This window comes from Anabrus simplex, chromosome 6, assembly GCF_040414725.1.
Source record: "Anabrus simplex isolate iqAnaSimp1 chromosome 6, ASM4041472v1, whole genome shotgun sequence".
Classification (NCBI taxonomy): domain Eukaryota; kingdom Metazoa; phylum Arthropoda; class Insecta; order Orthoptera; family Tettigoniidae; genus Anabrus; species Anabrus simplex.
Genome location: NC_090270.1, coordinates 242,959,891 through 242,977,984, shown reverse-complemented (window position 1 = coordinate 242,977,984; position 18,094 = coordinate 242,959,891). Strand labels below are relative to the sequence as shown.

The 18,094-nt window shown below is 40.3% G+C and overlaps 1 protein-coding gene across 1 annotated transcript in view; it reads right to left on the bottom strand.

Annotated features, from left to right (window-relative positions):
• Window positions 1–18,094, bottom strand: part of LOC136875689 (tachykinin-like peptides receptor 86C) — a 554,249-nt gene that overhangs the window by 119,627 nt on the left and 416,528 nt on the right. The window contains exons 3-4 of the mRNA XM_067149244.2: window positions 16,926–17,060; window positions 11,787–11,867 (exon numbers count right to left, since the gene is read on the bottom strand). Coding sequence (XP_067005345.2) covers window positions 11,787–11,867; window positions 16,926–17,060 — 216 coding nt within the window. The remainder of the gene's footprint in view (window positions 1–11,786; window positions 11,868–16,925; window positions 17,061–18,094) is intronic.

Below are 18,094 nucleotides of genomic sequence, written 5' to 3'. Positions count from 1 at the left end.
ATGCATGAATTCTTCTTCTTTTGCGATTAGTGTCTTAAAATACTCCTATGTGGTGTGGTTTGCCATAATGGAATTCATAAACTAGTTTTAGTGAATATTATTCTAAGATTTTAACATTCAAAGATTCATCATTGCTGCCTACTAACCATGGCTACGTATTGCAAAGCGCAAGTATACCTGCAAGATCGTAGGTCTGTAATGTCTTTGAGGATGAGCCAGAAGTGCTCCTGAAGCCTGTGGTAGCTGGATGGGGAGGTAAATAAACGGTATTTGGTACGCGTGGATGTTGACGGGGTGGAATGATTTAGGACTGTTTCGCCGTTTCTTATGTAAAAAGAAAAACATAACGTCACTGGTATGTGTTAGATTGACTGTGAAGTTGAATAGGTGAGAGGGAAAACGCACAAATGCGCATAAAAGTAATATATAATGCGTAACGAACTTACATGAAGTGATATGCACGTCTAGTCATAGAAGAAGACTGAGATCAGTGCAATCGGCGGGGATCTGAAAAAAAAATGAGAGAGTTGATATACCTACTTGTCTACCTAGGAAGCATTCTCAGCTGACATTGGGAACCCAAATCCCGAATGGCCATCGCCAGATCGACCTTCATAAAAATGAGACTCTTGCTGTGCTCCAAAGTTGAGCCTATCGATCAAACTGCGCATCATCAAGTGGGATGTCCACCCTGCTCTGCTGTGCGGAGTAGAGACAAGGAAACTAGCACAAGCAACTCAGAGGAGAATAGACGCGTTCGAGATATGGATCTATGGAATGCTGCTCAAAAAATCTTGGAAGGATCACGTGACCAAACTCGTAGACCTGCAGTGGATCAGCCAGGATAAACAGCTGGTGAAAATCGTGAAGAACGGAATTTAAAATATTAGGGACACGTCATGAGCAACGAGGAGAAATATCAAATACTCCAACTCATCATGGAAGGCGAAAAGAGGTCCTAGACGCCGTCATCTGAAAAAACGTCCGTCAATGTTTGAACAGTCATCTGCCGAGCTGTTCCGGAAATGTATGAACGAAACTACGATAGGCCTGCTGATCGGCAACATCCAGACCGGATAAGGCACGAGGAGGAAAATAAAGAAGAAGAGCTATTTGCTTTACGTCGCACCGACACAGATAGGTCTTATGGTGACGATGGGATGGGAAAAACCTAGGAGTGGGAAGGAAGTGGCCGTGGCCTTAATTAAGGTACAGGCTCAGCATTTACCTGATGTGAAAATGGGAAACCACGGAAAACCATCTTCAGGGCTGAAAAAGAAGGAGAAGAAAGAAAACATAGATTGAACCTGCGCCGTGTCCAGTCATGGAATATCGGGCCCTTATTTCGTCGAGGATGCTACATATAATCCAAAATCTTTCCAACAGGTGGTCTAAAAGGACCATACATTTACCCCATTTGTGCTCATATATTTTCTAAGTTCGTAAATCATAATTAACCCTCCTCAGGATATTGTCATGAAACCCAAATTACCTTTCATTAGTTTCTTGTAGCCAGAGAATATACAACTCATTCCTATGCTGTTTATTTATAAAATACCGTGTGGGTGTGTGTGAGAGAGAATGTACTTCTAAACTTATATATATGTTTTCCGCAATTTTAATAAGGATAATTAACGTTTGTATTTTTTCCCACCCGAGACCATCCACAACAGCTAGTCATTTATATGAATGAACGTAGGTTTCCATGACTCAATATCGTTTAATACGATACTTGTCAATAATACATGGCTTTAATCCAGAAATAATAATATTTAGTCATTTGTATGTTTATCTGAGTACAATGAACACGTAATGGAAGAGCCCATCTTAAATGTAGTCTTCTGCTAGTTGAATGTTATGCGTGAGAACAAACCTTTAAATACTCTCTTGCTTGCCTAAGATCGCAGGGTGTAATAGACGTTCAAACTGGGCGAAACTCAACTAAGAGAATTTTACAATACCTTTTCGCAGTTATTAAGGTGTTAAACAGTACATTATAACGTTGAAATAACATTTTCACTTAACCATAATATCTCATCTAAGAGGCAGGTATTTTCTCCCATGTTTCCGAAGATAATTCCAATGTCATTTTTGTAATGTACAGGTACAGTCAGCACATTCAAAACCTGTTCAACCTATAAGTCAGCGTTTAGGGTCTCACTGGAAACTAAATATTATTTAAAACTAATTGCATATTCCCATGTTACCCAGCGAAGAAAGGCTATTAGGTCTGTTTTAAATTCCTATGCTGAAATCGTAAAATTCCTTGGGATGAAGTATTCCAACATTTCTCTGAAATTTTCGGTCAACCTAATGATATAATTCGATCCGAATACCCATCTCATGGAAGTGATAATGATAGGGAACAAATCGATATTTTATTTAACGAGTCTATAAACCCGGAAGAAATCAACTTTGCTGTTAATCATATAGCCGTGGACACATCACCCGGTCCAGACCACGTCCTCGTCAGAGTTATCAAAAGCAGTATTGAAGTCGACATAATATCTCACATTGCCACACGCATGTTGAAAACTGGGGCTGTACGTTCCATCTTCAGAAAGGCCAGGACTGTTCTTAATCCATCAGGTGTAGATACACTCAATACCAAGAACTGAAGACCTATGAAAATCTGTTCAGTGATAAGAATAATAATTGAGCGGGTCCTTGACAGGCGTCTCCGTGAACATGTTTTCTTAAACCCCAATCAAGGAGGATTTACCAACTCTTCTGGCAAGCATGTCAACACTGTCATACTGGACTCTTTTCTCTGAGAAAGCAAAAACAAACAAGCCAATCTGACTATTCTAGTTTTAGATATACAGAAAGCCTTTAAAAACATTGGTTATGCTAATTTAAATGAGACATTACAGGCGTTACCAATTCCAACCAAACTTAATTTAATCATGAATCTGCAAACAGGAAATGTCACACAAATTCAGGAGCGGAGAATCCAAACAAGACCCCTCTTTTGTAACTAAGGGAGTTACAAAAGTTTCTCCTCTGTCGTCAATCCTGTTTAATCTCGTCATCAGCCATATTTTGAATGATCTCAGCGGACCATCGATATCTACCAAATATGGTTTCCAATTGAGTCCAGATCATAAAGCTGTAACGGCACTAAGTTCTGCCGATGATGCAGTTTTTATTGGAAAAGATTCCGAGTCAGCTTTATTACTTGCTCATGCTGCCACAAGAAATTGGTCTTAACGTCAATATTGGAAAATATAAAGGAATATGCATCAAACATGGTCACCTATGTGCAGAAAAACTATTCATAGCAAATGAAAAACAGATACCATGTCAGAAGAAAGGAGAATCTAGTAAGTATTCGAGTGTAATATTCTCCAATGTAATCACTTTCCAAACCGTCGAGGACCTAAGTAGGTTGAAAACCATTCTAGATCTCTTCGTTTCTTCACCGCTTTTGATGTCCGAACAAATATTTGTAATCATGAATATTCAATATCCCAGTTCAGTATAGAAATCTCACACAGTACGACCTCAAAAGTTCGGCCCCGCGGTGTAGGGGGCAACATATCCGCCTGTAACCCGGCGGACCCCGGTTCGACTTCCGGCGGGGTCAGGGGGTTTTAATTGTAATGATTAATATCCCTTGCCTGGGGACTGGGTGTTTGTGACGTCCTTAATCATCCTTTCTTCACACACAACATTCCACACTACCGCCATTCCAATTACACTCAGGTTCATACAATATGGTGCCAGTAGGGGCAAAAGATCCATATGAGTCGATGCCCCGAACAAATAGCATTTTTTTAACAAAAAGAAACCTCGAAAGAATCCAGTTAAATTTACAAATGACGCCGATATTATGGTTAGGGGTGCTTTAAAGGAAATTTCGCAACTTTCCATGGATGTCCCGAATGATGCGATATACTCAAAAATGAAATTAAAAGGTCTGGGTTTATTTTGTTAATCATGGGAAATATATTTGCAACATATTAATACATGCAATGTTTTGAACTCTTCCAATAACGTACTTTTTTTTCTATACTCCACGAGTAACTCATATCAATAAATCAGCACGAGCTTCGCTGCATTGAATGTAGCACATACAGAATCTATCCGAGACCAAATAAATAGTTTTGCAGATACAAGAAGGCCTAATTTTCGACTCGAATTGAGAAGAAGAGATTTTGAGAACTAATAACTGAATAAAGTATATGTATTAAGCCTTACACCATCTCCCTAGACCCATTAATACAATTTGTGTAGCTGTCATCTTGTTACAAGCTCAACTCTAAGAACACCTGGACAATGCCTCATCTTAGACTGAATCGAAAACTTGAGTCTGTAACGCCCTTGTAAGGTTAAGTCTGGCGTCAAATGCGTGCCTGTTAGCACTCGTGTCCATAATCACGTTGGCAGTTAGCTTAAACTGGCAGCTTTGGGCATCAAACTTAGGTCTGGGAACCTAACGCCTTTGTGAGGTTAAGCTTAGGGCCGAATCCAGGACCCTTTGTGGTTAAGCTTGGAGTCGAATCCATACCGTTAGGATAAGCTTGCACTCCTGGCCATATTCACGTTGGCAGTTAGGTTCAGTTTGCACTTTTTGGCATCAGATTTGGGTCTGTAATTTTAACGCCAATAAGCCTAGGCTCGAACCCGGTGTTGTGAGGTTAAGCCCGAACACGTCATGTCTGTTAGGTTAAGCTTGCACTCTTACTCATAATCACATTAGCTGTTAGGTTAAGCTTGAAATTTTGGGCATCGACCTTGTGTATATAAGGTTAACGCCCTAAGGTCTAGGGTGTAATCAGGGTCTGTGAGGTTAGGCATGGAAACGTAGCTAGCGTAACGTCATCTGAGTTTGAGCGCACTTTCTTAGCCAACCGCCCTACTTTTCAAGTGAGGTCATGAGAGGTTAAGCATGTACTCTTAGTCAGCACATTCCGTGAAGAGGAGGCCTCTGCCAGGGGCCTGAGTTCGAGGCGGCAACTGAATCAGTGAAAAGTATCTACTCATATTGATATCGTCTGAGGAAATCTAATGCAAAATGCCACAATGAATTAACTCAATTCCCCATTACTTATCATGTATATGTATTAATGAAAAAGAAATTCTTTCAAAAGGCAAGAAAATTGAGTGTATGAGCAAGCAAATCTGAACATGAAGCGTGAATTCCCACATCACTGTGTTAGACATATCCATAAGAACATCCAATTAATTCAGTAAAGGAGAACACCAGAAGTGAACTGACATTCCATGTAAGCAACATGCAACGTCACGGAAGGACAGCTGAATTATTTCTTTATGTCGGAAAACGATATAGACACGCACATAAGGTAGGTAAACTACGACTACACACACGAACCCCACGATACAAGAGATACATTTGGAATATACAATGACTCACGTGTTATCACTAAGATAATAATAATAATAATAATAATAATAATAATAATAATAATAATAATAATAATAATAATATGAATGTTCACCGTTCGACTCCACGGTTGAATGGTCAGCGTACTGGCCTTCGGTTCAGAGGGTACCGGGTTCGATTCTCGGCCGGGTCGGGGATTTCAACCTTCATTAGTTAATTCCAATGGCCCGGGGGATGGGTGTTCGTTCTGTACCCAACACCCCTGCAACTCACATACCACACATAACACTGTCCTCCACCACATTAACACGCAGTTACCTACATGGCAGATGTCGCTCATACCCATCGGAGGGTCTGCCTTACAAGGGCTGAACTCGGCTAGAAATTGCCACAGGAAATTATTATTATTATTATTATTATTATTTACAATGTTCACCTCGTCCAAGGTATTTCTGATATCACTGAAGACATCCGAGTCCATATCTGGCTACGATTCGGTATTTAAGGCATTATGTAGGTATTATTTGCTTTTTTTTTTTTTTTTTTTTTTTTTTTTTTTTTTGCAAGTTGCTTTATGTCGTAGCGACGCAGATAGGTATTACGGCGACGATGGGATAGGGAAAAAGTTTAGGAGTTGGAAGGAAGTGGCCGTGGCATTAATTAACGTACAGCTTCAGCATTTGCCCTGTGTGAAAATGGGAAACCACGGAAAACCATCGTCCGGTCCGCCGGCAGTGGAGTTTAAACCCACCATCTCCCGCATGCAAGCTAACAGATGCACGCCCCTAACCGTACGGCCAACTCGCTCGATAAGGCAGTCTGCTACTCATAGAGCCATACGAATTTGCAGATGAAAATTCCAGCCCAAATTAACTCAGGATTCAAACCATAGACTGCTATTTGTTTTACGTCCACCGATACAGATAGGTCTTATTGCGACGATGGGATAGGAAAGGCCTAGGAAGTGGAAGGAAGCGGCCGTGACCTTAATTAAGGTACAGCCCCGGCATTTGACTGGTGTGAAACTGGGAAACCACGGAAAGCCATCTTCAGGGCTGCCGACAGTGGGGCTCGAACCCACTATCTCCCGATTACTGGATACTGGCCGCACTTAAGCGACTGCAGCTATCGAGCTCGGTAAAACCATAGACTTCTTGTCGAACTTCACCAACTCTGCTACTGCACTGATCACGGAGGTAATAATAATAATAATAATAATAATAATAATAATAATAATAATAATAATAATAATAATAATAATATGCGGAGTGGATACAGACTGCTTAGATTTCGCGGATAATGTAACAATAATGACAGAGAATTTTGAAATTGTACAGAATAAATTAATGTGCTGAAAAAAGAAGCAGAGAAAACAGGCTTTTGGACACTCTTTGTAAAAACGGAAGTAATACCAAATACCAAAGACAATACGACACAACTAAGCACCAAATATGAAATAACAAACCGTGTGCGTAAGTTTAGATACCTTTTTGAGTGGATGCAAACAAATGGCCTAGATAAAGATGCGTTAGCGGCCAGAACAAAGGAATAGAGGTGGCTTTCCAAATCGCCGGGGGCTTTCCAAATCGCCGGGGACATATATATCGTCATTTCAGAAACAATTATTCATTATTCTGTAGGAGGTCGTAGATACGCCATGCAAACATACATTTCTGCAGTACAGAACTGTAAAGTTAATATTCCATTTCACGTAAGCATAGGAAAAGGAGCACTCCGAAATTTCTTCTGATGGACTATGTATCCGTATATGGCTGGGGGCGTGACCAATCTTAAGGGAAATAAGGGAAAGGAAGAGTATTTTCAAATACACAGTTTGTTGTTGTTTGAGTCATCAGTCCATAGACTGGTTTGATGCAGCTCTCCATGCCACCCTATCCTGTGCTAACCTTTTTCATTTCTACGTAACTATAGTATTGTTTCTTAAAGCGAGGCTGTAACAGAAGGCGCTTTACAATTAAAATTCATAATTATAACGCTCCCGTCAAATCGGTATGTATGTGTTAGGATGCCTTATTCTGTCAGAACTGGGGGCTTTGTTAGAAGAAAGTGAGAGAAACATTCTACGCAATATAATTTGTCCAAACTACAAAAACGGAATCTACATTAAAAATCCAGACAGTAAATTTATTCTAAGATACAGAAGATCTTGGACACAATGCGCAAACCCAGATGTCACTTCTACAGTCACCTACGACGGATGCATGGCTCTCTATGTACAAACCGCATTTTTAACAATTTTGACAAAAAACAATCTCCTGGTATGTTCATGTCAAGAAATACTGTACCAGTAAAAGAGCCCGACTCTCAGATTAAATTTGATAGGGGCATGAAATAGAGATCTCAGGGCAAAAAACTGGATTAATCTTAGCTAGGGCTCGGTACAGGAGGTAGGGTCCTATCTACAGAAAAACTTTGACTCTGATTGTATAAGAGTTTATTCAAATAAGTCATGAGTTTGCACATCACCTCTAAGTAGAAATGGACTGTCTTCCTCGTATTCCAATAGTATGGCTTGGGTTCTCCAGCTCACCAAGCCAAGCTGGTTGAAGCACGTTCCAGAAGACTCCAGGGATTCCAGGGACTCCAGATACTCCAGACAGAGGCAGCTGGACTGTCTGGATTGACGGCGAGTAGAGATGTCTCGAACTCTGAGGCCCAGGTTGAACCCCGATGATCCAGGCGATGTTGTAGATAGTCATGTACTACCTCAGCCCAATGAGACTGAGAGGATTGATGTTCCCAAGGTCACTAGTAGCACTGAGTCCATGAACACCTTGGATGATCAACTTATAAGCAGAGATCTTGATAATTGTACATCAAGACTTCCAACACTCCTAAAATGATATGAGTGGTATTAATAATTTTAGAGTTCATCACTAGGAAGATCCCCTTCCCTGTATGACTTTTGGCAATGAAAAAACACAAGTCCCTTCTTGTGAAATTATAGTTAAACTCAAAGTTCATTACTGGCGAAGGTGTAATTCTTTGCCTAAACTCGAACGAAAAAACACAAGTCCATTCACTTGGAAGTCTGAATATATTTAAAGTTAATCACTGGTGAAATTCATAAAGTCTTTGAGTGACCACTGACGAAAACACAAGTCCATTTACATAAATAAATTCACTGACGAAATCTATAAGTCTTTTAAACCAACACTGGCAAATGTATAAGTCTTTGAGTAAATGCAAGTGAAATCCTAACTCTGTTCAAAGCCGTTGGAAAGTTAAAGTTCATCACTAGCAATGTTAATCAATCACTGTCTATTAGAAGAATGAGTTCCTCAACAGTTGCAAATATTCCACGTAAAAAACACAAGTCCATTTTACGAACACTTAGAAAAGTTCCAATCTCGTTTACGCGTAAATAATACAAGTCCGTTCAGTGAACACAGAAAAATTCCAGCTTCGAAGACGCGTAAATAATACAAGTCCATCCAGTTAACACTTAGAAAAATTCCAACTTCGAAGACACGTAAATAATACAAGTCCATTCAATGAACACTTGTAAATATTCCAAGTTCAATTACGAAGACTTAGAAAAATTTCTACCACACTCGAAGTCTTATGAGTCCACTTTATAAAACTTGGAAGAATCGTCTTCCCACACTTGTATAATGACAGAGTTCCACGATGATAGTAGCAGAAAGAGTGTCCTCGCTGACTACTCAGCTGAGACTGTGTGAATAGGCTACAGTAGGTCCCCTTTTTATTCAATCCGGGATGTCTACGTCATAATACGGTTTGATTGAATATCTCCCGAATCCCTCGATGGATTTGCTTGAAACTCGAGCATTGGGACGTTTATGTGATCCCAAACAAGATGACATATCGCTCGACTCGCTAGCACAATTATTATAGAAATTTCCAAATTTTCTCCATCGAACTCACTAGAACAAGTGACGTGGAATCCAGAAAATACCAGTCAAGGCTGGCAACACGTGTTGAGACGAGCGGGCGGCCTAGCTAGCCCCTGTGGCTACGTCACAGCTCACAGTCGTCATACACTTCGCTAGCTGGTCCTCGCTGTTGGTAGACAAACCATCCGCGCTCGGAACATTACGCGTGGTAAATAAACGTAACTTATGCCCAAAAAATACTTATGTACAGGTCGTAACCGGTACAATACATCGAAGAAATATTGGTCTACGACCAGAAGACGCGCTCAAATGAGATCTTTTCAGAACAAGCACCATGACCTTTGGGAGTTTCCGAGATAAGAAATCGTCAACTGGTGCAAAGTGGTCAGATGAACGCCGTACTCGACACATCAAGCTAATGGAAACCTACAAGATCAAACAAAAACTGAATAAAAGCCAGAATGTATACCAAAACTTATCGATGTTCCTAGTTGACCGATCAACTAATAATAATAATAATAATAATAATAATAATAATAATAATAATAATAATAATAATAAAAGATAGCTTCATTTAAATCGATCATGCTTCTAAGGCGAAAGAGCTGCAAATTGTATCACCTTCGAGATATACTAGGGAATGTGCTGAGTTAACTATAATTTAATTTCACCGATTTAGAACATTTAAGTATTCTAGCTGATCAGGACTTCCTTAAGGTGAAATTACTAGATTTAAAATGATATTTATTAGATTAAATGTTTATGTGGAAATATTCACGGACGATCCTCTATGATTTAAAGAGAGCAAGAACAATTCATATACCTCACTAGTGATTCTTTGAAAGAGCACCAACCACGAAGTTGATGTAGTGGCAATAAGTGTACCTAAAATTAAAGTTGCAGTAAATAAAGTCTTAGCAGGAGTATTGAAGATTAAAAAGGAGGACAATCCTATTTACCTCTATTTCATTATTTACTCATTCCTCACCGTATCTATTATTTTAATGTTTAATGTACATCGCATTTACCATATCAATCAAAACTTCTTAACAATAAAATTTGTGAATTGTCTTTATCGGAATTCTCGACAGAGTTTGGTGAGTAATTCCCAACCCCAAGTCAAGGAAATACAGAACATCGTGATTCCTTATTTATACAGGTACGAAGTAGATTTTCTGCTCGTTTCCATCATTAAATCAAGACTATATATATTGGAAATGAACTCCGATTAGCCATTTATAATACTGCACCATGTTTTGGAAAATATTTCATAGTCATATTTGTCCGACACACCCCTAGTTTTGGTGCTTAAATTTGCATAGTAAATATAGTTGCATATTACTTACGTATTGCTTCGTTCGAATATACAAAGTGGTCAACTTTAATTGTTGAAAGTGATTTCCTATTATAGGCAAAATATTGCTATATTTCAATCTTGAGTCAAAATGTAGTATCAACAACACACAAAGTAAACTCTATAACATTTAGAACCATGCCTTCTAGTTTTAATACAGAAATGAGACAGGAAACATTAGGTCTGTCTGTATTTTCTCTTGTATTGGTGTGAGATTGCTGGTAGGCAAAAAGGAGAAGCAATGTTTCAGATCAACTCGATCAGCAGGTAACTGAAGATGAAAGAGATCAACAGATTAGAAAAACTGCACTATTTTAGCCACATGGCTTTTCTTTTCTCTTTCGTTTTTTGTAACGGTAGAAATCTTTTATTTTATGACAGTTTTGTAAGTAAAAGATGTACCATAATTAAATACAATGTTACGGTGTTCTGAAATTTCCAAACAACGCCCATTCACTAGATCTGTCTAAGTTTGTGTCTAGAAAAATTTTAGATACGTCTTCGTGTGTAATAAGTGATAAATGGAGATGTTTGTGATTGTAATTCTTAGAGCACCCGTACGCAGTGCCTGGTAGCAGTGCGAGAGACGAATGAATAATATACAAAATAAATTATTTTTTGTAAGATAAGAGAGTTGCTTCATAACCAGCACGATAAACTCAGTTCATTTAACAGTTTGTTACTGACGTAGTATAACTTTTGCCTTGTTTCCTTTTATAGGCAGACTTTGTTTATTAATTATTAATACATTACAGCTTATAATAAACAATAAGGAAATTTCATTAAATTACAGAACTGACTAACAAAACAGAGTATTTAAGAAATTAAATTTTCATATGCTGCCACTAGCGAATTCTTCCATTAATTATTTTAATAGTGTTTTTTCATTCCCCATTGTATTTATATTTGACGAGCACAAAATTTGACCAATACCATCTTGGATTTTTAGAAACAAATTATGAAGTCGAAAGGTCGACGTTCCATGGTGCTTTGACACTGTCTGAACGCACACTCCAATCACTAGTACAAATGTGAAATGGTCTGAAGTCGTCTCAAATAAGGGGCGTTCAAGATATACTTAGACAGATTTTCATTAAAAGCACTATATTCTTAACCAGAGCCACGGTAATCAATGCCTTGGTTTTATTAAAAATTACAAGTTTAACTCAATACATGGAAAGGAAAGGAGAATAATTATTCTACTTACACATACTCCGTCATCGAGGTTGGATATCGGCCATCCGGCCAGAGCATGTAGCACACTTTCCTAGTCTGCCCACTGGTGTACCTGAAATTGAAATAATTAATATGTAGCAAGTCAGAGTTTTAAAAATAAATATAAATGTTCAATTGTAAACCCTATTCTAATAACACCCTTATCGTTGGCAGGCATATTATTGAGCAAGTTACATATGTGCAAGTCACCATACATGGGTAGGATTTAGAATTAAATTTAATTAATTAGATATTTATCTGGCACAGGTACAATAATAATGATACTAATGTTCTGCAAGACATTCCAATTACGATTTTGAGAGATTCCCACCGAATTGTACAATAATATTTGCGGACTGAACTTTTGTGGTTTCCTTAATATTAACGAAGCTATCCACAGTGGATTTCTCTCACTATCTCTATTATCCTAAATCTTACAGTGGGAAATAGGGAGGATGCATTTCCTCCAAACTTCACAATTAAAATCCTGTCATTTCAGACATGAAGTTTCAAGCATGCACAATTTCAAGTCACAAAAATGGCTTGAGGGGTAAGGGAAAATAACTGTTAATATTCTAGGATTAGCCCGCCTGATGGCCATGATCGTTAAGGCGTTGAATTCTAAACGGTCTGGTGGAAAAAAAAATCACCATTAGAATGTTAGCCAGCAGGGTAGGAGAGGTGGTGGTATACAATTTCTAATCACTATATTGCATGCCAAAAGACTGGATTAAACTCCGCAGTGCTCATATGAAGTGAGGGAAAATGACGCAGTTGATGGTGATTCGTCCGTCGGATGGAGAGGTTAAGCCTTTAGCAGACCCCTTGGTGCTTTTCGACAGCACTAGACTATATGCTGGCACCTGGTTTAACCCTCCCTCTCCCTTCTGTATATATCACGTCATTCCATGTCACTAACTCCTGAGATTGACGTCAGGAAGGGCACCCGGTCATAAAAAAACTGCACCTCATACCCGATCCCGTAAAGAAACGGGACAAGGGTTGGACAAACAAACAATATTCAAGGATTAGACCCGTGTTTATAGGAAACCTATTAATGACCAACTACGATCAAAGTATCGTTTGTAAACCATTTTCCGTATCACCTATAGACTGTGTGAGAGGGAAGTCAAGTGGCTAGTCAGAGGAGCAAATAGGTTGTGTTATTAGTGGCACTTGTCAGCCAGCACTCTTCCTGCAACAAATTCACGTAGATAAATATCTTACACTTACTTCGGACTTGAGTCTGGAATCACTCGATGACTAACCCAGCTGAACAAACTCGATACCAGACTAGAGAAACTTTGAAATAAATTACTTGACTCTTGACACGATGAAATCCTTATGAGCTTGTCAATTTGGCGTGGGTTTCGAAGCAGTCAGTGGTTAGCGTTCAAATCTATTGGTTAAGTACATCTTTTAATTACATTTTCCTTAGAAAAGAATGTCAACGGGAAACAATCACGGAAAATATTTCTTGAAGTGTAGAGGAAAACAAAAAAAGCTCCATGTAGGCCATGAAGCCCTATGGTCTAGTTTAACGAAAAGGCTTTCCCTATTGATAACCCCGGTACTAAAGGATGTACAGTTCTTAGCCTTATACGACGCCACATTCTTCCAAAGCATGCTATTTATCCTCAAGTTCCTGTCGGGTATTTGCAGGGTGTTTCAAAAATACACGGCATAATGTCAAAGTTGGATTGCTTACCTACAGAGATGAAAAAGGTGTATAAATACATGGGTCCAAAAATGCGTACTTTCCCGGATATCAGACTCTGTCGTGGGCTAAAATCTGAAGTGGCTTGGCCTAGCTTGCATGCACTGATGTATTACGGTCATTACTTTACAAGAGGTATTTCAAATGCTTGCCTCCCGCCATACTACAGGCTTGTACTCATCGTCACATGGAGTTATGACCACGCTCGAATATGCCCGGTGCTGTATGCATTATTTGAAAGGATCCTACAAGTCTGCCATGAAGCGTTGCTTCATCCTCCACAGCTGTTGCGAACACAAAAGACTTTGCGTATCCCCATAGAAAGATGTCCAACGGGTTCAGATCTGGTGATCGTGGAGGCCAAGAAAATACGCAATACTGGATCCAAGTTCACATACCCCTTTTTACTTCACTGTATGTGAGGAAACCATCCCTGATATTATGCCGTGTATTTTTTTTAAATGTGTATTTATTTCCGGTGATGTAAACCATCTTCGAGGTGGAAACTGCACTGTAACGTGAGCTATAAATAGTGTAATCAATATGCAGGTCTGTATTAATTTCTTGTCAACAAAAAGATGCCTAATATGATGACACTACTATTCTTGTTAGTGAGCACGAATAATTTTGTTTATTAAACTATGTTTCGAGTAAAATCAAAGGATAAATCTGTACAATATAACGCATGAACTCAACTACTGGCTTTGTATTGTTCTAAGTATGTAAGATGTATCCATATATTTTTAGTGCCCCAACCTGTTGGAAAGTGGATGGTGCATAAATGAAAAGTTCCGTGCTTGTTAATGATAAATAAGCTCCCTCTGTTGATCGATGCTATGGCATCGGTCCCTGGATTCTAAGATCGTTGTTTCAAACCCAACAAAAACAATCAGAAAAACGTCCATTCAACACTCACGATATCGTCATGTAGGGAGTCTAAGGTGTTCTACAATGGATTTACCATAAAGTGTTGTTTGTATGCTTGTTGGGTATTCAGCCCGAAGGCTGGTTTGTTCCTCTGCAGCCCCGCCAACAGCTGTCATAAATAGCCTAGGCGTCACTGAAGAGGCGTACTAGGGAAATGAGGAGTGAGGTAGTTTCCCGTTGCTTTCCTCACCGAACCAGCCGTTGCTATTACACATCAGCCTGCCAAGCCCTCTGAAATGCATGCACCCTATGAGCGATATTTTCACACCATTCACAACAGGCACTGGCTGGATAAGGAATGGTATTACTAGCATCACTAATACCTCAGACATTTCATATTGTCAAAGCCAAGGATGAGACTGAGACAGGTCAACTGAAGTAACAAATATGATATAGCCCATACCAGAAGACATAGTGCACTGCAAACACTACATCTCGCCAGCAAAGGCATTACCATAAAGTATGGATTAAAATTTGGTAACTGAACGTCCAAATATGTTGTATTCTTTCCGCCAACGGGTAGAGTGAAATGGACATCAGGATTAGCAGGCAGACAGCCTAGGTGGCATCTAATTGCAATGTCATCACATGTTAACGGTGATCAGAAAGTTATCAATCTATCTCGCTTATTATTATTATTATTATTATTATTATTATTATTATTATTATTATTACACTGACTGACAGTGACAATGCAACACCAAGGAGGAGTGGTTCGAAAGGGATGAAAGTTGGGGAAAAAACAGAGACGGCACGGATGAATAATTGATGTTTATTTCAAACCGATATGCAGGTTACACAATGCGCACGGCATCGACTCAGTAGGATGTAGGACCACCGCGAGCGGCGAAGCACGCAGAAACACGTCGAGGTACAGAGTCAATAAGAGTGCGGATGGTGCCCTGAGGGATGGTTCTCCATTCTCTGTCAACCATTTGCCACAGTTGGTCGTCCATACGAGGCTGGGGCAGAGTTTGCAAACGGCGTCCAATGAGATCCCACACGTGTTCGATTGGTGAGAGATCCGGAGAGTACGCTGGCCACGGAAGCATCTGTACACCTCGTAGAGCCTGTTGGGAGATGCGAGCAGTGTGTGGGCGGGCATTATCCTGCTGAAACAGAGCATTGGGCAGCCCCTGAAGGTACGGGAGTGCCACCGGCCGCAGCACATGCTGCACGTAGCGGTGGGCATTTAACGTGCCTTGAATACGCACTAGAGGTGACGTGGAATCATACGCAATAGCGCCCCAAACCACGATGCCGCGTTGTCTAGCGGTAGGGCGCTCCACAGTTACTGCCGGATTTGACCTTTCTCCACGCCGACGCCACACTCGTCTGCGGTGACTATCACTGACAGAACAGAAGCGTGACTCATCGGAGAACACGACGTTCCGCCATTCCCTCATCCAAGTCGCTCTAGCCCGGCACCATGCCAGGCGTGCACGTCTATGCTGTGGAGTCAATGGTAGTCTTCTGAGCGGACGCCGAGAGTGCACGCCTCCTTCAACCAATCGACGGGAAATTGTTCTGGTCGATATTGGAACAGCCAGGGTGTCTTGCACATGCTGAAGAATGGCGGTTGACGTGGCGTGCGGGGCTGCCACCGCTTGGCGGCGGATGCGCCGCTCCTTGCGTGCTGACGTCACTCGGGCTGCGCCTGGACCCCTCGCACGTGCCACATGTCCCTGCGCCAACCATCTTCGCCACAGGCGCTGCACCGTGGACACATCCCTACGAGTATCGGCTGCGATTTGACGAAGCGACCAACCTGCCCTTCTCAGCCCGATCACCATACCCCTCGTAAAGTCGTCTGTTTGCTGGAAATGCCTCCGCTGACGGTGGCCTGGCATTCTTAGCTATACACGTGTCCTGTGGCACACGACAACACGTTCTACAATGACTGTCGGCTGAGAAATCACGGTACGAAGTGGGCCATTCGCCAACGCCGTGTCCCATTGATCGTTCGCTACGTGCGCAGCACAGCGGCGCATTTCACATCATGAGCATACCTCAGTGACGTCAGTCTACCCTGCAACTGGCATAAAGTTCTGACCACTCCTTCTTGGTGTTGCATTTGCTCTGTCAGTCAGTGTATTATTATTACTGCTATGGAACTACATTTCCCCCCAAAACGAAATAGGAAAATCTTAAAAAATTCCGGTTCATCAATTCATTATTTAAATTTGAACCTTTATGGCATTTTCAAAATAGGATTAAGGTGATGTCATCAACAGAGAACTGAGGGTATTGAGTGAACAATTAAAATAATGTCCAAACTACCCCTTAGTACTGAAGAGTATGACTGACTGTTAAATGTAACATTTTATAAGCAGTGTTAATCGACTTAAGTTTGGTACTGAGCATAGCTATTTTGCTTTAATTATGTTCAATAAACACCACAGTGTGATACCGAAGTGACAACTTGAGTTTCTGTTCCTATGTTTGTATCAGTGACACCGTACGACAAATTCAGCTTAAATGCCTTACCTTCTTGTCATAGTGGTGGAGTACAAGATGCAGGGAACAGCCAACAATCCACTACACACCCAGATGACCACTAGTGCCACACGGGCTCGTCTACGGGACATTCGATGTTGAAGAGGCCTCACTATTGCCATGTACCTGCAAACAGAAATGTGATATGCACTAAAAATATCACGAGAAACGCATACAAGGACGAAAATACGTTTCATTTAGATTATAGCGATGTTAATATTTTTAATAGAAATGTATGACAAGTTTCTGATAAATCACTACTTAGAGAGACCAATCTATCAATATAGTAACTGTGGGATGCTCAAATCAAATTAAATAACATATTATTGCTCATTGTTTTACGTCGCATCGACGCAAATGGGTTTTATGGCGATAATGGTATAGAAAAATGTTAGGAATGTGAATATAGTGGCCGTGGCATTAATTATTGTACAGCCAAAGCATTTTTGATGTGAAAATGGGAAACCATGGGAAACCGAAAGGGCTGCCGACAGTAGTTACGAACCCACCATCTTCCAAATACAAGTTCAGAACTGTGTGGCTCAAACCACGTAGCCAACTTGCTCGGTAAAGAATGACAGTATAGATACGTCACATCAGCTCAATATTTTAAAAATGTTTGTAACACATTTCTTTAGTCGGAAATTACCTGTAAGGCTTTTCTTCGGAACTTTTTCCTTTCTGGAATGAAGTAATCTTGCTACGGGCGCCATACACTTGGACCATATTTTAATTGGGGTCTTACTAGTGATTGGTATCCTCACTTTTACGTCCTTATAACCCCATAATACCCTCATGAATATATGAAGAGATTTGTGACCTTTATTTACACCTCCGTTAATGTTATTACCCCCATGAAGATATTTCCTAAACTTAACACCTGGATAGATACAGTAGTCTCCATGAGGTACTTCCACTCTGTGAGCACAATAATTAAAACAGGGGACTTTTCCTCTTGGTCAAACTTACTTTGTAACTTTTGACCCAGTATAGCATCATAGCATTGTCTCCTGTCCATTTCAAAACTTTGTTCAGGTCGAGATGCAGGCAAGCAGGAATAGGTACCATACCAACAAAGTTGTATGATTTAGTTATGGCAACATGATTATGACGGTATTTAAGGGTTGTAGTAGTGATGTCGAGGAGGGGGCGTATACGTC